The 20,666-nt window shown below is 47.6% G+C and overlaps 2 protein-coding genes across 13 annotated transcripts; one reads left to right on the top strand and one right to left on the bottom strand.

Moving 5' to 3' along the window:
* Window positions 1–207: 207 nt before the first annotated feature.
* Window positions 208–16,963, bottom strand: rnf157 (ring finger protein 157). Of its 6 annotated transcripts, XM_076033590.1 has the most exons (20): window positions 16,063–16,963; window positions 14,231–14,349; window positions 12,087–12,175; window positions 11,853–12,002; window positions 11,507–11,624; window positions 11,336–11,402; window positions 11,219–11,262; window positions 10,653–10,700; window positions 10,425–10,496; window positions 10,153–10,312; window positions 9,414–9,526; window positions 8,683–8,915; window positions 8,327–8,429; window positions 7,538–7,646; window positions 6,552–6,814; window positions 6,397–6,459; window positions 6,270–6,318; window positions 3,891–4,001; window positions 2,819–2,853; window positions 1,781–1,855 (listed from the first exon to the last, which is right to left on the bottom strand). In XM_076033590.1, the coding sequence occupies exons 1-19, from the start codon at window positions 16,148–16,150 to the stop codon at window positions 2,819–2,821; spliced, it is 2,034 nt and encodes a 677-aa protein (XP_075889705.1). In that variant the 5' UTR covers window positions 16,151–16,963; the 3' UTR covers window positions 1,781–1,855. The 6 variants fall into 6 exon arrangements, with proteins under 6 accessions (XP_075889703.1, XP_075889702.1, XP_075889704.1 ...); XM_076033588.1 differs by lacking the exon at window positions 2,819–2,853 and having other exon boundaries at window positions 208–1,855; window positions 6,552–6,715; XM_076033587.1 differs by lacking the exon at window positions 2,819–2,853 and having other exon boundaries at window positions 208–1,855; window positions 16,063–16,962.
* A 279-nt stretch (window positions 16,964–17,242) lies between these two features.
* On the top strand, window positions 17,243–20,310 carry srsf2a (serine and arginine rich splicing factor 2a). Of its 7 annotated transcripts, none has more exons than XR_012927670.1 (4): window positions 17,243–17,846; window positions 18,105–19,023; window positions 19,282–19,374; window positions 19,857–20,310. XR_012927670.1 is itself a non-coding variant. In XM_076033610.1 (3 exons), the coding sequence occupies exons 1-2, from the start codon at window positions 17,491–17,493 to the stop codon at window positions 18,412–18,414; spliced, it is 666 nt and encodes a 221-aa protein (XP_075889725.1). In that variant the 5' UTR covers window positions 17,243–17,490; the 3' UTR covers window positions 18,415–18,432; window positions 18,747–20,310. The 7 variants fall into 7 exon arrangements, 3 of the variants coding, with proteins under 3 accessions (XP_075889725.1, XP_075889724.1, XP_075889726.1); XR_012927671.1 differs by having other exon boundaries at window positions 17,244–17,846; window positions 18,105–18,432; XR_012927669.1 differs by having other exon boundaries at window positions 19,282–20,310.
* Window positions 20,311–20,666: the final 356 nt, after the last annotated feature.

Here is a 20,666-nt window from a genome sequence, read left to right as displayed (position 1 = left end):
TGAGGAAAGATGGGAAGACATTTTTTTTTACAGACAACATGCTGAGTATCTGTCTATTTTCTTCCCTCTTGAGGAAAATATAAACTGAGTTTCTCTGTGACGGGATGTGAACCAGCCTCCAGCAGAGCAGCGGTGACCATATTGGGGAAGATTTCAGAGCAGCGGCCGCAGCAGATGAATGCACCTCCTTCCACCACACTCACACTCGAGTTTCCATCAAAAAAAGACTTTATTGTTTGTATGACTTCTGTTGTTTTTCCTTTTTAGACACGTTTCACCCATATTTCTAGAAAGGGCTCCGGCCGACCCGTTCCTTTGACTAGTGCCTGAGCGGCTTCATCTACACATTCAGACTGATCACATGACTGTCTTGCAGCTGGGGGTTATAGTAGTGCCGTTTACCAGTTTAACAGTTTAGGGTGTCGGCGTGTTGCAGCTTAGCGCCGGTGATTCTACAGCGGGGACGACTCCACCCTCCAGGCGTCCCAGAAACAGCTGATATATAGTGCATTAAATGTTGAGAGTCGTCCCTTTTTTTTTGTTAGCAGTTTGTCAAAGTGAGCACTCAGTGTAAACTTTTACATATTGTTTTCACAGACTGGCATCCACATTCTAGTTTAAAACAACACAGTGTTTTTTTATCCTCTCTTTTTCTCGCTCTGTCGCACAAAACAAATAAAAAACAAAATCAGAACAATCAGAACCCAGAAACATCGACAACAGGTGAGACAGACTAGACATGAAGGTTCTAGAAAATAATAGTCATACAGCTACTGGAAAGGTCTCACAAAGGTGGAGAAAAAGGCTCAGATGATGATGATGAAAATGATGATGACGGTGATAATGATGATGGTGATGGGAAAACCTACTCAAAAAGTTTTGCCAAAGTTTTTTTCAGTGTAAATCCTTACAAGACACGGAAAATAATAATGAAACGGGATCAAAGACAGACGCGTCCTCCTGCTGGAGAAGAAGCAGCAGATGCGGCTCGGGCATCCTTATTGCTGGGTGGTGGTGCTTCTGCTTGCACATAGATAATACTGACATGCTGAGTCTGTTGGGCTTTCATTTTCTGTCATTTGGTGGTCTTGAACGTCACCTACATTCCTTCTGAAGAGCGTCCCGCCTTCTCTCGTCTCACTCCTCTCTGGGTCGCAGGAGTTGGGCGGAGTCTGTCTGACCTTTTCCTGCTTCCACATTCAGCAGAGTGACGGGGGACGGCAAGGACGGAGGGTCGGCGGGAGCTGCATGCGGAAGGTGGAGACGGGAGGCTTCGCCAGTCACAAAGGGGAGGGGCCGGCGGGTAAGCTAGTCCGCTAGTCTGCTAGTGTCACTGCTAGGCTCGTAGTCAACGTAAGAGAAGAAGACGAAGTAGAAGAAGAAGCTCAGTAATAAATCGGATTGCCGGTCACAGTAGGCCCTGACTGATTGGCTGGTCGTAGGAGAGGAAGGACGGACGAGAGAATAGAAGCAGCATGATTTTCAGTGTCACCACACAACGCTATGATTGGTCGGAACTACAGGTAATAAATAATAAGAGACGACTAACCACTCCCACAACCAGTTTGGTCACACATAGACGGGAAACAGAAAATAAAAGTGCTGAGATGACGGACGAACGGACGACGTTTAGCTCCTCCTCCTTGTTTGGCGTCAGTGTGTGTGTGTATGTGTGTGTGTGTGTCGTGGAGGTGGAACTAAACGATGAGCGGTCCACGCCGGGGGTGTTTGGGACTCTGGCCGTCCCGGTTCTCGGCCGCCTGCTGCTCCTCCAGGTTGATGTTGCTGGTGGAGGTGTGGTGGGGGTGGGGGCGGGGCTCCAGGACAGGTGAGTAGCCCCTCAGGTACATCAGGCCTGGACACAGCAAGACAGAGAGGGAGATTATGAGAATACTATATTTTTTTATTAAAAAGGAGCATACTTAGCCCTCTGTTTAACTGATGCTTTCTTGAACCTTTCCCGTGTTTGGAAGGCGACAAAGAAAGGACAGTGTCAGAGGGTGGAGCCAACACCTGGCTGGGGGTGTGGTCACTAACCTGGGATAGCCAGCAGTGCCTCTTATGACATTATAAAGGGTTGATTGTTTTAACACACACTTTGTGAAAGGTGGAGCAGCAGAAAAAGTAACAGATTTCTCATTTCTGCTGATTCACTGACAGGAGAGACTCTGGTGACTTTTCTTTCAATCCAAACTGTATGTGTGTGTTTTCACCTAATGGACACTTCTGATGATTCATGCTGCAGTCTAGTTGAACCTGGAGGCCACCAACTGGGACGCTAGATAAATATGTATTAGTAACTAGTTACTAACGCAGGGTGTGAATTCATTTGCTTGTTGTTGTTTTTTCCGCTGCAAAAAAAGTTATTTTACTTTCCATCAGGGCCCCAGAGGATATTTTCTGTTAATTAAGTGAATGCAACTGCTTTTTTCCCTTTCTTTTTTTAGTCCTGAAAGTAATTACAAGCGAGGATAATGCAACTTTAATGGAAAACAATGTATTATTGATGACGTTCAGTCTCCATCATCAAGTCTGTAAATAATGAACAGCAGGAAAAGTAGCAGCTCCCTCACTTCAGTGAGAACCGTGCAAATTAAAGGTGCAAAAAATATATAGATATCTAAAAAGATCTACAGTCTCAGCTGCGTTGTAGGTAACATAAATCCTGGATTTATCAAGAAGAAATCTCCCTAATGCACGCCGTGTAAACTGAATGAACAACAAACCAAAGTGACTCATCTTTGTGGTGCACTGAAATGTCGCGCAAGCAAAACCACAGAGTACAACTGCGGTGTCCGATCTAACCGTGGCGCCATACCTAGTCCTCAATGTGCACTGGGCACGACTCCTCGTCTGAGCATCCACCAGACGGCCAGACACCAAGTGGAGGAAAGAAGGAAGGAAAGAAGAGGAAGGGAGAACGTCCAGAGGGGAGGAGGGGGGGAGACAGCGGGAGGGTGCCGAGGATGACGGGAGGGGAAAAAACAGAGAGATAACAGCACTTTTTACACCACAGGAAAGAGAAAACGTCACAGCTTCTACAGCAGAACAACCAGGAGGGGACGGAAAGGAAGATGGAGATGAATCAGGGAGGAGGAGAAGCAACAGAAGCAGCCGCAGTGGCAGAGTGATGCAGAGCTGAAGGCTGCAGAGCAAAGTTGGGACCCAAAAGTGGTCAAAGGACCAAAACAGGTTTGAAATCAGGAGAGTGACGTGACACCTTTAGCATCATCCTCATCATCATCATCATCACAGTGAGCCGCCGAGGGAGGCGTGAGGAGAGGACGGGAGGACACGGGAGGGAGGGGGGATGGGTGAGAGAGGGTGGGGAAGTGGGGGGGAGTTGGTTGAGGGGAGATGGGCGTGGCCAAAATGAAATGCGGCTGTTCATTTTTAAGTCGAAGCAGCTCGTCGGCGACAGACTCGTCTCTCTCAAGCATCGACGCAAAACTCCTGACATGCAGACAACGTTCGTCTCTCTCTCTCACACACACACACACACACACACCAGCGCCATAGCTTTCAGAGGGGAGGCGATGCACAGCTAATCGATGCTGAGGAAGCAGTGAAACAGCACAAAGCCGAGGGGGGAGGAGGGATGAAGAGGAGTGGGAGGGGCTTGAGAACGACATGCTGAAAAAACAGAACAAAAAAAAGTCTCTGGACTAAAAACTGCAGCCTCGTGGGCCACGACTTGGAAGAAGAAGAAAAACACAAATCGAAACGTCCTGCTTGCGTTAGTTTTAACTGGGTGTTAGCGTGTTCGCATGGGGAGCTAATGTGCCGGGGGCGGGTGGGGGGGTGAGAGCTCCTCTGACTCGGCCTCCTCATCCTCACTCTCAGGCTCCCCCGCTCTCTCAGTGGTCCACGATGGAGAGGTTGCCACTCACCGGCGTATCGGCCGTCCGCCGCCTGATCATTATCCAGCCCCAAAGAGGGCGTGTCACACAGGGCCACGCCCTGATTGTTATTGGCCAACTCTGGACACCTGCTCCGCCCACCTGCAAGCGAGGGGCAAAGGTCAAAGAAGAGCAGCCAGGCACAGCGGGGGGAGTGAGGGAGGGAGGGAGGGAGGGGAGGGGAGGGGTGGTTGCGGTCGGCCATGCTGGAGAAGCACTCTGACGCCTGTCAATCACTGCATCAGTTTTCTCACCTTTATTATATATAATCACTGCATACTATTTGTCTTCTGCTGATCATCTTCATATTGGATCCAATTCAAAAATCCACACTTTTTTCAAAAGCCTTATTCAGTCTTTTGTAAGCGATATTTAACAGAAGAGTTTAGGTTTAAAGTGAAATACTCCACTCATAACATTAAAGGTCCAGCGTGTAAAATTTTTAAGGGAAGCTGGTATTTAAGGAAACCTGCTTGTCAGTGCGTTTGGTATTCATGGCACTGTCAGGTGGGTTTCTTTAACAAATAAGATGGCAGCCATCTGGGAGCAAGACACTTGATTTATGTATATTTTAATATATGACTTTTATTGTACTGCGAGTACACACTTATTAATGTATTTATGAGCAGTATGTTAAGCTTTTACCAATATAAAAATCATAAATCAAGCCAAATTTCACACACTGGACCTTTAATATATGATAAAATGGTTGTGAGTCTGTTGTCCAGCTATGAGGAAGCGAGCAAGTGCTTTCTTTAAAGCTGGAAAAAATAGGGGTATTAATGTAATTAAGTTTATATATATGAATGTGTTTTTAAATGACAGTGAAGTATTTTAGAGCCGTGATTAGTCATAAATGTTCATTTGAACACACATTCCTTCTTTGATTACTAAAAATCCCCAACAAAATAAAGCTTAGTCCGATTTTAGCCTTTTCCAGCATGGCCAGGACACCTTCAGTGACATTTTCACATGAGCGACATCCCTCATGCCTGCAACAGCGACTGTGTGTGTGTGTGTGTGTGTGTGTGTGTGTGTGTGTGTGTGTGTGCGTGCGTGCGTGCGTGCGTGCGTGCGTGTGTGTCTGAAAGCTGGGGGAAAAGACTGGCAGATCAGCACAAGGACAGAAAAAACACACAGTCGCACAGCTCAAAACACACACACACACACACACACACACACACACACACACACACACACACACACAAGCACGTGTGTGCAAATAGTAATAACGTCCGATGCTGCAGGTGGACATTCAGGTGAGTCGGCAGGAAGACTTCTAGTTCACGGAGCTGAACTTGTCATGGCATGCTCTGAGATCACACACACACACTGCTGTTTTCTGCTCATGAACTCACAGTGGACACACACTTTCTCCTCCTGCACACTGACCGACACGCAGACACATCCACAAGTACACACACAGGGGACAAAGACGCTTCACATAATGATGCAGAAGCAACACATAAAGCAGAAGCACCATCCGTTATTTCTGAGCACAAGGGTGGTGTCACAAACACACACACACACACCCAATGAACAAGCATCCGAGGGGTCTTTCATGCACATGCAGGTCTGGTGTGCAGCAGCAAACAGTCTGACTGTCAACTAATGGTTTGATCGCTACTCCGTGACAGACAAATGCTAACTTGCAAGCTAATTAGCATTTGTTTTGTTTTTTACGTTGAAGTAGGTGAGATGTTAAAGTTGCCCAAAGTGACTGAGGAGAGTTCAGGTCTGAGCCTGGTCTGTGATTTTTACACACTGTCCTATCAGCTGGTCTGAAGTCCTTCTGACTGGAAGTGGAGAAGCTACTGTAAAAATCTTAAAGCTAAATTTAATGTCACATTGGACTGAACCAAGGACTTCCAGTGGAACCAGTTACTTGATGTTCAGTCTCAGAAAAGGACCTTCTGGAGAGGGTTAGGAGGCTGAACTGGCTCCAGAAGTTTCATCCTTCTGTGGTTCAACTTTGACACCAAGTCCGGCAGATTTAGTCACATTTTCCCAAACCAAACACAAGTTTCGGCGTGGAATATTTAACATTTATTATACACTGTATCAATATCTTGAATTTTTAGGATTTTTTTCCTGCAGTTTGAAGCAGGCAGATGAGGAAGATGTGCATCTGATCTGGACACAGGTGACAGGATACATGCTGAGAAGGTTCCACTCAACACCACTGGGCATTTAAAATGGGGCTGCACCACCTAGAGGACACTCCCTGTACCTCTTTTTCCCTGCGGTGTTTTGAACGTGGAGTTGTCATCACTTCAGGTCAGTCACGTCAGTTAGACATGAATGCTTTATGTCAACAATGAGACTGGGGAGGTGGTAGGGGGGGTGCAGGTGGATGGGTGCCATAGTTACCTTTTCCATAGGACGGTGAGGAGCAGTCCTCCTCGGTGACGTCATTCCCCTGCGGAAAGCAGCGAGAGAAGCAGGTCAACCTTCTGACTGATTCACCTCAAACAACGTCCGGCCGTGTCGTCCTCACCTCCGAGTCCTGCTCCTCCACCGCCACGGAGAAGTTAAAGTCCTTCGGCTCTTCGGAAAACTCCTGGATCGGGGAAAACAAAAAAAAAGTCCAGAGAAATCAGCAAGATCAGACGGTGCATCGATCAAAGCTCAGAGGCTCTCTGAGCTCCTCACCCCGTCCTGCTGCGAGGGTCCCCGGCTCTCCATCAGGTCGTCCTGCTGCTCCTCCTCCTCCTCCTCTCCCTCCTCCACCCCCTCCTCCTCCACCACCTCCTCACCCACCACGTCTCCCCCGTCGCCACCCGCAGGCTGGCCGTCCACGCCGGCCAGGTAGGACCCTGACATGGAGGACATGGTGTCAGTGCTGATGTGGGAGTGCTGCGAGTGGGACGAGGCCATGGACATCACTGACTGGACCAGGCTGCTGCTCACTGGGTCTGGCAGACACACGGAGACACACAGCACCCAGGCGTTGGGGTGGGGGCGGGGTTAGTGCCAGGCAACAGTCAACACCGCCAGGTCGCAGAAGAAAAAAGAACGGGAGGAGGGAGAACTCGGGTGCCGCTCCGAAGGCCCGCTCACAGGCCACAGACCTGCCCGTGAGGGTTCACTGCTGTTTGTGACATCACAAAGGGCTTTGTTTTTAAAAGCTTTGCTTCATATGAAGCTGAGACGTGGATCGATTGATCGCAGAGCTAAACACTCCTCTGACTGTGTGAAGCGGCTGAAAAACCAGCCGACAGGGATTAACTCTGTCTCCATCGTAGTCTGATTTTATGATCTTATTGAATCTTTGACTGCAGCTGCAGCAACAAAACTTGTCTTCCTGTCGTGTGCTGACGTGGAGAAGAAAAACCCTCATCCAGCAGCACGTCCAGGAAAAGACGCTGAGGACTGGTGATTTATTGACGTTTCAGCTGGAAACCCGACACACTTTCACCCGTTTGCTTGCTGGCTGCACTGCAGCGGCACGCTTGCTCGAGGAAAAATGTTCTTCCTGATTCACAAAAATGAAGGATGGAGAAACGAAAGCAGCTGAGTGTTCTCCACTGTGGAGAGTTTCAATACACATCTGAGTCACCTTTAAATCAGCTTGTCCTCTCTCTCTCTCTCTTTGTGTGTGTGTGTGTGTGTGTGTGTGTGTGTGTGTGTGTGTGTACCTTCGGGGGAGGTGATGGTGGAGGAGAGCGGCGTCCCGGTGCAGGACGACTGGTCGATGGCTCCAGACGAGGACAGGGTGAGGTTCTCGCTGTCGGGAGTCACTCCACTCTGAAGGAAGGGCGGTAAGAGTGAGACCCACAACATGACAGCATCACACCCTGAAGAGCTGCTCCCTCAGGGGTGGACTCAGCCAATCAGCTGCCTGCATCCAACCCTCCAATCCTCTGCATCTTCCTCTGTCACTCTGAAGGTTCTTACACACCGGGAAATTGACAAAGCAACGCGAACATGTAGATTACAGAGATTAACTGGGTAAAATCCGAGCTCCTCGATGTCATTGACATGCCAAAATCTTTTTGATTGGTCAGAGTTCCAGCCGTTTGCCTTTTCGCCTCTGCAAAATTCGACACAAAAAGTTTGCATTTGGAAGGTTGCATTGACTTCAAGAGGTTTGAAACAAAAAAAATAAGTGAGTCATTCACCTCTCAAATTCACTCCCAGTGTATAAGGACCTCAACCAATAACTCTATGCCCTCTTCCTCTTCTACTTCAATCCGTCCAGCCAGATCTCAGTCTGGCTTCATCTCACATCCCTCTGACATCCTCATCCCCAAAACATCTCTCCTTCCTCTCCTTCCTCTCCTCCCTCTCCATCCTCTCCTTCCTCTCTCCTGACTTCATCCTGGTCACTTCCTGCTACCTGTAGCTCCCTCTTCACACAGCGAAACAAAACACACACACAGCCTTCAGGCAGGCTGACGCTTCTGAAACACAACAACCGTGCTCACCCCTGGTTGGTCCACCACCGGCTTGTGGCGACAGGCTTCTGAATCACTACACGACTTCTCATCTTCCTCCTCTGGAAGCACTGAGGAATTCTGGGAAAGCGACCTGTCACAAAATTGCAAAAAAGAAAATTATCCAAGGAGATTTTTTTTTTGGTGGTGCTGGAACATGAAGGCACTATCATCAGCCAAGGAGGGGAACATTGATTTTTGGAAGGATTCGATGTAAAAATACCAAGTTAGTAAAGTAAATTCCTCTCTGCTCCTATGTTATAATTTCACAAAGAACAACAACAAATGGCCCTGGAAGCTTCCTTGAATTCATCTCTCTGCAGTAAATCAACCCGTCACGGACTCACTTGGATCCACTCTTCTTGAGCTTGAGTCCCTGGCTGGAGTTGGAGTGGTCCAGGGGGGAGAGGGAGCGGGCCGGTGCTGGGTGCGGCTCGCTGCTGTAGGGCGGCAGAGCCCCAGAGACGTGGCTGGGGCCCGAGGGGAGCGCAGGAGGGGGCCCCGAGGAGGTGGTCAGGGGCCCGTTCAGGGCCTCCAGGAGGGACACGGCCTCATAGCCTGGAGGGATGTGTTCTGACGCCTGCAGGCCAGAGGGGGGCGCCGCTCATTTCAGTGAGAAATGACTGTTCATGTGCGCAGAGAATGGAATTTTGGCTTCCTGGTTACTTCTGTATTCTGTGTCTCTACAGGTCATGTAGCAGTAGTGTCACTTCCCATCATGCCTCTGTAACTCACGTGATGCATCAGGACGCATCAGCCAATCAGAGCGAGACACGGCAGCATGTATGACGCCGTGAGGTCACAATGGGAATATAAAAATATTTTCTGGGGATTTTCTGGCCTTTATATACATTTATAATGAACTGTGTTTCAGGTCGAAACCGTCTCACTGGCGTTTTTTTGTATTGCATCTTGAGAGAAAAATGCTTTTTGGCCCGCATGGGATTTTTGGCTGTAATAACTCAAGTGGCAACTAGAAAAACGAAATCCCTGCACTAGCATATTGGCAGTGTGGTGTCCAGTTCTTATTATACATTCATGGCATGAACTCAGCGTGTTTTGGCCTGCTGCCTCTCACCGAGTGTTCCTCCGAGTCGGAGGTCTGCGAGGTGATGACGGGGTTGAAGCTGCTCGGTGAGAGCGGACTCAACTTCTTCCTCATGGCTCGGATCTGCAGCAGAGCTCGGAACGCTGAGGAAACAAGAGCATTTCGTTGATTTTTACATTTAGTGCTTTAGCAGCGGCTCTCTCTGGTTCTGGGTCGGATCCCGACACAGCAAGATCTCTGGCAGATCTTTTTCCATCAGGGAATAATCATTTCTATACGGACCGAAACAAAAACGGCACTATTAAAGTCCAATATTATACATTTAATTCAAATAATTATAGTTTCAAATATACAATAACATTTATTTCTATACGTATATGTGTGTACACAAACACATACTTGCTTTTCCATAATTAATTTTTTATTTTATATTCATTGATACATAAACCTATAGAATGAGAGCTTTGGAAGTATTTGAGTGTTTTCACTGCAGCTCACTCTGGCTTGTCTGCCACTCTCACTACTTCTATCTCTTTCTCTTCATTTTTTTCTATTGTCTTTTAACCTCAATCAGGCCAAGTCAACTCCGTTTTTTTCCCCCTCAACGCTGTCACTTCGTGCTCCTCTGGAGGGTTTAATTGGTTTTCTCTACTTGATTGTGTTAAAACGGCTTTGAGAGGCCTTTGGTTGTGACTTCACAAATAAGTTGATTGATTGATTGATTGATTGATTGATTGATTGATTGCTGTCAGAGTGTTTGCGAACTCACGCAGCCTGCAGATGGGGCAGCAGTTGGCCTGGTAGCGCAGCGTGTCTGCGCAGGCGTTGCAGAGACACAGGTGTCTGCAGGGCAGAATGAGCGTGTCGCGCACGTCCGACAGGCACACCACACACTCGGCGCTGTTGTCGCTGATCTCGTCGTCGGCCACCTGCAGGCAGGAGCACAATCGAAGCAATCAAAACGAACCAGGGAGAATGTTTTTCTTCACTGATGCAGTCAGACAAAGAGGAGCAGACAGGAAGCTGCTCTGATCCTCTCACCTTTGATTCCTGGCTGTTGTATTTGTTCTCGATGCCGTAGATCTCCTGCAGCAGATAACTCACTCCGTCCACCTGCAGGGTCAAAGGGAACTAGTGAACAAGACAGGAAGTGCGCCTCAGGGGAGCCACTTCAAAATAACGCGCCGCTTTTGTGTTTGAAGGAACGTCGGTGGTTGTGGTGAAAAGAGGAGCGAAGGAGGAGGAGGAGAAGAAAGTTTTAGTGCTCACCACTTGTTTCTGCTTCAGAGGCTTCACACAGAAGCTGCCGTCCACGTGCTGCCAGTAGAGAGATGGCATTTCAACTCGTTTAGTTTTCATTTTCAGCTTTTGCCTTTCCTTATTCACTGTGTGAAATTTTAATTTGTAAGTGTGCATAAAATATGCAAAAACTCATTTCATTCCTACATGCTTATTTTAATCTTTATTTACTACTTTAATTATTTGCTTTTTAAAATTCCATATTTAATTTCAACCGTTGTTATGCAACTTATCCAAACTGATCCATCATTTTCTCTTCCATTATTCCTATTGGGGCCTGATTAATAAGATTTTTTTGTCATTCGTTTCAGAATTTAGACTTATTTGTTTGAAGCAGGAACTGTTTCTATCGATAGTAGTTATTGTTATTCCATTTAATCAACAAAAAAAAAAGCTACGATAAGACCACAGAAATGTGTGGCTTTTTAAAACTTCAGTAAATGTTGGAATTTCACTGCTATATTGCAAATAAATCATAATGAAGAACCATTTCCTGTAAATATTCATCCCTGCCATCGTCTGCAGGCTCCTCTTACCTTTTCAAATGTGGCCAGCAGTATGTGAGAGTGGCCGAGATGTTCTACAAGGAGAAGAGAAAAAGTTACCAAAACGTCTGCAGCGGGACATAACTACGAGCAGAGGCAGAGATTCACCTTCGCCCTCGTCCACCACCGCCTGCACCACCATGGGGAAGATCTCCCTGTCCATGTCGAACAGCAGCTGAGGGAGCCCAATCAGAGGCCGTCAGTGTGTGTGTGTGTGTGTGTGTGTGTGTGTGTGTGTGTGTGTGTGTGTGTGTGTGTGTGTGTGTCCATTCGTCTCACCTCCTCGTCGGCCCACTCGCTGAGGTTGACAGTGTGTGAGGGCAGGCAGAACTGCTGGCACACTCCCCTCTTGAAGTGCACCGTCTCAGACTGCAGGGAGCTGTCCTGCGGCAGGTACCTGCACCACACACACACGCACGCGCACACACACACACACACACACACACACACACACACACACACACACACACACACACACACACACAAAGCAACCCGTCATAAATATCTTCTCAGCTTATTTACTCATTTTGTTCCAACTGTGTAAAGCTGATGAAAGTCTGTTTTCATGAGCTGCACAGTCCCAGACGGCCACCGGCTGGCGCTGTCCCTGGCTGTCTTCACTCACACTGGCACTCCGTTGTGGAACTCCTCCACGGCCTGGTAGTAGATGGTGATGGCCACCTGCGTGTCGGCGTCGAAGGTGAACTCCACGTTGTAGCAGGCTCGGCTCTTTGCCTCGTCCTCGTCGCCCGGCAGCTTCAGGTCCTCGCTGCACCTTGAGGGGGCAGCAGCGAGTGAGCGAGTGAGGAAAGGTTTCACCCCGTGGCCTCCAGTGTTTGGAGGGATAATATTTTCTTACCGTACGAGCCGCAGTGTGTCCTTGCGGATGTTTATAAGGCTACGTAGCGTCTTGACTGGTTCCTGAGGTGGGGGAGCTGCGTAAGGGAACTATGGGAGAGGGAAGCGGGGGGGGAAACACAACAAAATATAAGTAAAATAAGTCCTGAGAGCGAAGCTGAGTGACACCCACTCCCTCCCAACCTCCACGGACATTCCAAACCTCACCACAGAGAATTCCGGGTTGCCCTAGGATGGTGTGGGTTGGTCAGCACCGGCTCTGAGTGCTGAGCCACGGCAGAAAAATCTGCTCTGACTGTGTTTTGAGAGTTCAGGGCACTGAGAGCCTGCAGGGGCCCGACAGGGGCCGCAACCAAACACTGCGGCTCTTTCTGCAGACGGTGGGCCAGATGGTACGAGCGAGTCACAGACGGGGGATCTGGCCACTAAAGCTATACGTTGCTGTAAGATATCGCCGCATGCGCAGGTCATGTGACCCGGCGTGTGGCTGGTTCCTTCCGTTTGTTGTGTGTTTGAAGCCCCGAACTTGCTGACTGGGCGTAAAGGGAGAGAGCCGAGGTGGTTTGAGGATCAGCGAAGGAGGAGCTGCAGGATGTGGCTGAGATACGTCCGCACTGCGTCCCCATATGTGTGTGTGTGTGTGTGTTTGCCATGCTATGAATGGCAGCGTGTTATACATCTGGGCTCGGTGGAAGTTGGGTGGTGGTGGTGGGGGAGGTATGGAGGGGAGGGGGGGGTCACGCCTGTAAACCACACAAACAAACACGCTGGGAGGAGTCGGCGCTAAAAAGGAGTCATTCATCAGGAAACTCCCGGGCGATACTGGAGGTCTGACAGCGAGTCTGACGATAAAACAGCCGAGCGGTTGGCCTGGTCTGGGCTAAAATTAGAGCATCAGACCTGAGAGAGGTTAGAACCGGCTTGTTTCTGAATACTGAATGCTGAAGGAATCAATTGCCTCTGTGGGGCTGCGACTGTCCTCACAGTCACGGCCTTCTAGTCAGCACTGCTGTGTTCTGTCGTTTAAAAACATTTAAGGATTTTTTTTCACTGTTTGAGTTCTTCTATGTTCTAAAAAAAACAAAACAATTTTGTGCAGGAGATATGAAAAATGCATTGCTTGATTTTCTTTTTTATCATGTTCAGAGGATGATCAGGATTCTTTTGGTGCTGGCCCCACCAGTCAAAAAGTTTGCCCACCCCTGGTTTACTTCTGTAATTTTAGTCCAGTTATCTTCTTTTTCATCTTTTTGTGGTAAGATTTAACTATAAAAACTGTGCCCACTAGTTTTAAAACTCTCCTGCGATCCATGATTGTTTTTTTTTTGGAACTAAATCAATCCTGGAGCTGCTGAGAATTTCAGGAGTTCCCAGTGTGGATTTCCTGCTGTGTCCTTAAAAAAGGGTTTCTGATGCTTAAAAAAAAATCAGCTTGGCATATGATTGTGTGTTTCTGGAAAGGCCTCTAAATATAGATCCGTCCATTATCATGTTTGTTGAGGGGTGGCACCAGACCAAGAACACAACAACTGCGGTTGGTTTTTATGATGCGGCAGCACCATCTGCTTCAAAACCAACAAATATTATATAAAACCGGGAGATGCTTCAGTCACACATGCCGGGGAAGAAAAAAACCATTGCGGGCTAAAATTTGCTTTTCTAATTTTAGTCCCGGTCCAGACAAGAACGGTGCTGCCATTTGAGAATAGTGCAGGGAGACGATGGCGCATAGTCTGCATATCAGCTGAGTCCAGTCGCCAAAAAAATAGAAATTAATAATTAAGAATTCAACTCTCGCTAAGCCTATTATGGGGTATCAGAGTCTCTGTTTCCTCTCTGGACTCGGGCTCATTTTGATTCTCATTAGTTTGACCTTCGGGTTGGGGATTTAACTGAAGGAGCACTAATCAGCCACTCTCACTCATTCCCTTTTTCACAGGATAAGACGGAAAAATGAATTTTAATCAGGCTGGAATGTTCCACAGGATGAATTGATGGAGGCAAAATAATCCCTGCAGGTCAGCATGTTTGTCACTCAATCAACATAGTTTCTCTCTCTGATTATATTTTGACGGTCAAGACATGAATGGTTTTCATTAACAGAAACAGATGCGAAGGAAAACTCCAACTCCTGAGGCTACGTACCGCCACAGGTCTGGTCCCCAGGAAGTTAAGGTCTGTGTTTTCCCCAAACAGGTAACCCTCCGGGTGAGTGGAGTCAAACTTCTCTCCTCCCATTATGAAATGGCTGGCAAAGTAGTTTCCTGCAAAAAAAGGCTCATTTTTAAACATTCTTACAAAATATCACTCAAAGGTTTTGTCTTTTAACTCCTTTAACAAGTCTAACAGCTCTCTCTGTGTTTTTCTGATGTATGCCATGAGACACAACAAATGCTGTGGGACCTTCTGGCTGCTGTCGGGTTGTTATCCACCTGTTTAGCGTGGCTTTGGTTTGATGACAGAGAGACTAAATAGGCTTCAAATCACTGGCTGAGCTAATATCATAATGCAGTAATGGTGGCTCAGAGTCACTAAACACAGGCTGGCCGGCCAGTCACTGTCTGTTGCTCTTCTTCTGCACCTGCTGAAGCAGCACCGGCTGCAGTCTTTGACGTTGTGGCAAACCTCTGATGTGATGAATCACAAGGTTTAAAACAGCCACAATGACAACCGTGTCACGCAATTTATCACCTCATTATTATTTACAGCTTATAGGAGAGGCGAGCTGGGCCCCAGTGTTGTGACTGCATCTCTGGGACAGAAATTGGGACTACTGACAGATTGGTTTCACAGGCTGCCGCCACCTCCGCCGTCACCATCAGCTCCCTCCCACCAGCTCAGCCCCCAGGGTGGCGCTATCATGGACTTCTAACAGTGACTAACTCAGCCACATCGTATTGAGAGAAGTGGCAAGACGACTACAGGTCCGTCCGTCATCCTTTATTGTGCATAAAACCACACTAAATCTGATGTTATTGTAGCAGAGTTCTGTCACAGTATCGTAAAAGCTGTTGCAGTTCCTGATCTTGTTTGATTGGTTTTGGCTTGAGGAAGCAGTAGCATTGAGTTATCACAATCAGCTCTTTTGTTGGCGAGTCATGAAATGTCACAACAACAAGACTGGAAGTGCAGTGTTGAGTGTGAGGTCCAAAGGACAGTGAGTCAGGTGGATTGGGTGTGAAGGCAAAGTGGTTCACAATCACATGAAATGTGAATCAATGTGCAACGTGTTTTGCTACTGACTAATCTTAACATTTACATAAAACACATCTTTTTCCTGGGGGATTTTTTTTAGTTTAATAATTAAGATAATATAGGATAGTGAATTTAAATAATATTTTTGGTTCGTTTGTATCACATTGAATATTTTTACACAAACCAGGAAAGCACCTTTGAATCACGTCTAGGCAACTCCCTGAAAATTATTTGCATATTTAAAAATCCAATTTTCCATTTGATAGATATTCGTTTTATATTTCAAATATACACGTTTATTTTCCAAATAGAGCCTTTTTACCTTTAAAAAAAAAAAAGAAAAAGAAAAAAAAAGGATTTTGGCCAGTCTGAAGACAGTGACTTTGGCCCTGGGACATGTGATCCTAAAAGGAAATCTCCAAATCTCGTTTACCGACTGATGCGATTAAAAATATATTTAAATGATAAATGTATTACAGATTTCGCTATGTAGATGCTTACGGCAAAAGCACCACAAAATCAGACAGACAGACAGACCAGGATAGACCTGTTCTGATATCAGAGTGGAGGAGACATTGTGCTTCCCTCCTCCCAGGTAGCGACCCTCCCCGGATTAAAGGCCCAGTCCGTACTGACAAGTGACGGTTCTGAGCAGGGTATCCCCGCCGGAACCTCTCCACTGCGTTATAACCGAGTAAAACCTCCAACCGTTGGTTCTCCGGAACCCTCGGAGTCTGACCTGTTGTCGTCGTTGTTGCTGTTGTTGTTCGGGGGAAACTCACCAGATTTCGGCGGATAACGGTACACCGAGTTGGACGGGATGTCCACCTCCTCCACGCCGATGTTCTGTCTGCTCGTCAAAGCGCCCATCTCGGTCCACACGAGGCGGGTTAACAGTCATAACACTGGGGCTGCGCTTTGTCCGCGGCGTCTTCTTTATTCACGACCATTTAATCCGGTTGTTCGCACTGCGGGCCCTCCTCCTCCTCTCCCTCCTCCTGCTTCTCCTCCTCCTCCTCTCTCCGCGGCGGCTTCTGCCGTTATACTGAGAGGGTTCGAGCGTGAATGCAACCGTCCGGGGAGGGTGGTGCCGGTGCTGCTGGTGGGGGAGGGTGGATTAGTGGTTGCTCTCTGCCCGTTTATCCCTCCGTGGTCACCGGAGCGAGCTTGTATGGAGGCGGCCGCACTGCTCTCCCGTTAATAGCGGATAAGCGCGTTCGTGGTGCGTTGTATGGCCGCAGCCCGCACGCCCGAGCAGCCCGGATTCTCCTGGTAATCTAGTGGCGCGGCTGTCCCACTGAGCCGGCGAGGTGCACCACGTCTCCCCGCTGCATGTTGATCGCTGCCGGAGCTTCGCTTGTTTTTTCGCTTTTTATTTTGTTTTGCTGTCGCTGGATCCTGTCAGAGTGGTCCGTGGCTCCGCATGACGTCAGCCGGGCACAAATCCGGGCCGTGTTTTTTTGCGCAGTGAGTCCTCCGAGTCGCTCTGTAACGTGACCTTCCTACGCCAACAACTGTGCGAGCGGCAGGCAGTGCCTGCAGTGCAGAGAGAGCGGAGACACGCTCAGTCACCGCTCACCGTCCCCAAACTTCACTGTGACGGCTCCAGAAGCGGTTCCAAGAGTTCAATAAAGAAGAACCTCATCATGGATATGAATCGAACACAGTATCACCATCATTATTATTGCTGTTGTTATTTGGCGAGTGAAAACAGAAACAAATAAAGGTGCCGTGTAACTTCAGAGGGCTGAAACTAAATGTGACTTTCTGATGACGACAAAGTTCGTTAATACACATTAACAGGTGATATGCGGCGACCAAAAAAAAACAAACAAAAAAAAAACGCGTTTTGTTCGAAACAACAAAGGCAGCGTTGCCGTCCAACGTCGATGACACTCCCTGTCGCTGGGGGGCAGTGTGCACAGGAAGGCTAGCAGCCCATTAGCCAATCAGGAGAAGCTGATGGGGGCCTGAAGCAGAGGAGGGTGAAGCCAGATTGCCGCCATTTCACGTGAAGGCTCAGTGGCATGGGCCGCGTATAATGCTTTTAAGTTTAAACTATTCAGTGAATGGTTGATTCGATTCGAATGGTGGTTATTGCGGTGGTTAATCAGTAACCGATTGGAAAGCTTGTAGCCAAACGGAGGAACTTGTTGGTTGGTGTTTTTGTTTGGTTCTACCTCGCTCGTGTTGTTACCGAGGCGGAGAAGATGAACTACGGAAGGCCGCCGCCGGACGTGGAGGGGATGACCTCGCTCAAAGTGGACAACCTCACCTACAGAACCTCACCCGACACCCTGCGCAAAGTGTTCGATAAGTACGGCCGCGTCGGGGACGTATACATCCCTAGGGACCGGTACACCAAGGAGAGCCGCGGCTTCGCCTTCGTGCGCTTCCTGGACAAGCGCGACGCCGAGGACGCCATGGACGCCATGGACGGAGCGCTCCTCGACGGCAGGGAGCTCCGGGTGCAGATGGCCCGCTACGGTCGACCCCCTGACTCTATGTACAGCCGGAGACCTGCTGCTACGCGCAGGTACGGAGGTCATGGGCGTAGAAGCCGGAGGTAAGCTCGACGTCGAGTTTGGCTTGAAGGCTAAAGCTAAACGCAAAGCTAACGCAGTTGGTTTCTTTGGGAGATGCTAGCAGCACATGCTAAGACATTTCCGCAGAATGAAAGTAGAAGCTCGTTCCGTTATTCCGTTCCTTGGGTTTCCGTTATTCGGTTAAAGTGATCGGGTGAAGTGTGATACAGTGTGATTTATTTTATTTTTTTTGTGTGTGTGATCCCTTTGTGATCTCGGTTACCCTTCCTTCTACGCAGCCGCTCGGGCTCCCCCCGTAAGGGCCGCAGACGGAGTCGCAGCCACTCCAGGAGCAGAAGCCGATCCCGTTCCAGGAGCCGCCACCGCTACAGCCGCTCCAGGTCCAGGTCCTACTCCAGGTCGAGGTCCAAATCCAAGTCCAAGTCCAAATCCAAGTCGAGAACACCCAGGCGGAGCAAGTCCAAGTCTCCCTCCAGGTCAAGGTCCAAGTCCAGGAGCCGGACCCCGCCGTCTAACAGGGGGTCCCGGTCCAGGTCTAAGTCCAAGAGTAGGCCAAAATCTCCAGTGGACAACGGAGCAGAGTGTTGACATAAACTTGGATACCAGGTAATCATGGGAAGGGTGGAGCTGCTTGTTGCTGTTAAGATGGCCAATTGTCCTTTTGTTGGTTTGGGTCATTGTGGACTGTTTATTTCCAGTCCTGTTCTGTGTCTGCTTTACGTTGTGCTCTCAATCTAAAGCACACACAGACTACAGCCCATTTGGATTGATGAACAAATAAACAAACAAAAAACCTTTACTATCAAACTTAAGGGGATGTTTCTACAATTGATGCTCCATAAGTGTGCTTGGTGAGGGTCATGTGGGTGGGATGCCTCATTCAAAAACGTTCACCTAAATGTGGAATTCTTTCCTCCAAGCTGCGGAGTCCTGTTTTCAAAGGGAGGAGGAGGAGATGATGGGGGTGTGGCAGTGTGAGAGCAGTTAGTGTGTGACCCGCCCATGTGACCTGCCTGTTGCTGAGAGCGATGGCAGTTGCTCAGAAGCAGGTCAACAAGGCAACGGTGTCTCGGGCTGTCAGTTGGTGTTTGAGGTGGTGTGGTGAGGTACGTTCTCAGGGACCACAGGGCAGAGGCGCTGAGCTCTGTTCCTACCTGTGGCTCCCTTCAACTCCTCACATAAGGAACGGACCCAGAGGTTTGTTTTTCTCATATGCCCGAGTGTACGAGTCTTGAGCTAGTTTTGTTTTTGTGTTTAAATGGGAAGTACTGTCAAGACAGGTATATAAACAATGTTTGGCATTTTCAGAAAGAAAAAAAAGTACAGAAGGATGTTAATTATTTCATTCAAGCAAAGCAAGATTTTTTTTCTCATAGTAAAGCAGTTTAGTGTTTTTGATTCAGGATGGCCTCTTTAATTTTGCTCCTTTTAACTGTGTTCTGTCTCTCCTTCCAGATCTCAGATATCTGAGCCTATGCGGAGGACTTCAGGAAGAGTCTGAAATTAAGCAAGTGGACTCCACCCTCACCACAGAATGCAGACTGAAAGGTTATTGGAGCTTGGTCTAAAATGTTTTAAATGTGCTGTGTGATCTGATTTCCTTTTTTTTCTGTAACTCTGATTTAATCATTGTTAACTTGAGTATACTGAAAGGGATATGTAAGGGTTTTTTCCTATTATAAACCGTTTTGGTGAGCTGGATCCTTGTCAATGAATTGCTATTTTTCATTAATGTAGATTTTTTTTTATGGCATGGTAACTTTTCTAAACACAAATGAGACTTAATGCAGACTGGGTGTATACGTTATGTTGGTGGTGCTAAGCCTCTCCAGCAGTGCTATAAAATTCTCAGTGGGGGGAAAAACGATTAATTGTACATTGACATAAAACTCAAAGAAGTAAAGAAGTACCACTTGCTAATCTGGCATCATAGCATTATGTCTTTCAAATTGTTTTGATTTTTTTCTATCTTGTAAAAGTTGCTTTCCTATGACTCTAACCCTCTTTCTTGTGTATCTTTTGTGCACTAGGCGCAGTTGTGTAGCAGTTGAGTAATGCTGGTTAGCTGTTAAGATGCGGTGCAGTGCGGTGGTGACATGGTGTGGCGTGTTGCGGTGCTGAGTGCCCGGAGCAGTTCCGGGGCTCGACCCTCCGCTGCCGGTTTGTAAGCTCACAGGTGTGGCAGATCATCGACCCACTTCTGTCTTGTGGCCTCCTCCTCTCCTCCTTGTGCTGTGCAAATTCTGTCCTCCCACTTTTCTCTCTCTCTCTCTGTCCAGCCTCCTCTTCCTCTCCCTCCTCCTCTTTGTGGTTCATCAACTGTTCTCAATGGTCTTGCTCGCTTTTTCGGGTACAGTGTCTCCTGGTGAAGAGTTCAGAGCAGCACAACCTGCTCAGAGTGAATGATTTTTGCATTCCTCTGTTTATCTCTCATCTCTTGTTGTAAAGTCTTCAGGTAAATGCTAATAAACATCTTTGTCACTACTGGGTCATTTCCTTCTATTACATATGCTTTATTTTGATTTGATAAGAAATAGTTTAACTGTTTTGAAATATGGATAGCAGATTCTTGCCATGGTTTGATTTTAAAATTATTCTCCAAAAGCTGTAAAATGAAAATAAATCTGCTTTACCTTATTGAAATTAGTTTACTTACAGTTAACCTCAGGCAGTTTCTTTTTTTTTTTTTTTTTGGCCTAAAATGTGAAAACAACTTTTATTTTCTAGTAAACAGAATAATGTATAAGGCAGTATACAGTTGTGTATAAATTATCCAGTATATGTATGTGTTGTAGTACCAGTTTTTCCAAAGCATAATCTCCAGTTCAGAGTGCAACCAA

Source organism: Nelusetta ayraudi, unplaced genomic scaffold (genome assembly GCF_046127955.1).
Source record: "Nelusetta ayraudi isolate G7.1 ecotype Tasmania unplaced genomic scaffold, CSIRO-AGI_Nayr_v1 ptg000042l, whole genome shotgun sequence".
NCBI classification, from domain to species: domain Eukaryota; kingdom Metazoa; phylum Chordata; class Actinopteri; order Tetraodontiformes; family Monacanthidae; genus Nelusetta; species Nelusetta ayraudi.
This window is presented reverse-complemented; position numbering and strand designations above follow the sequence as displayed.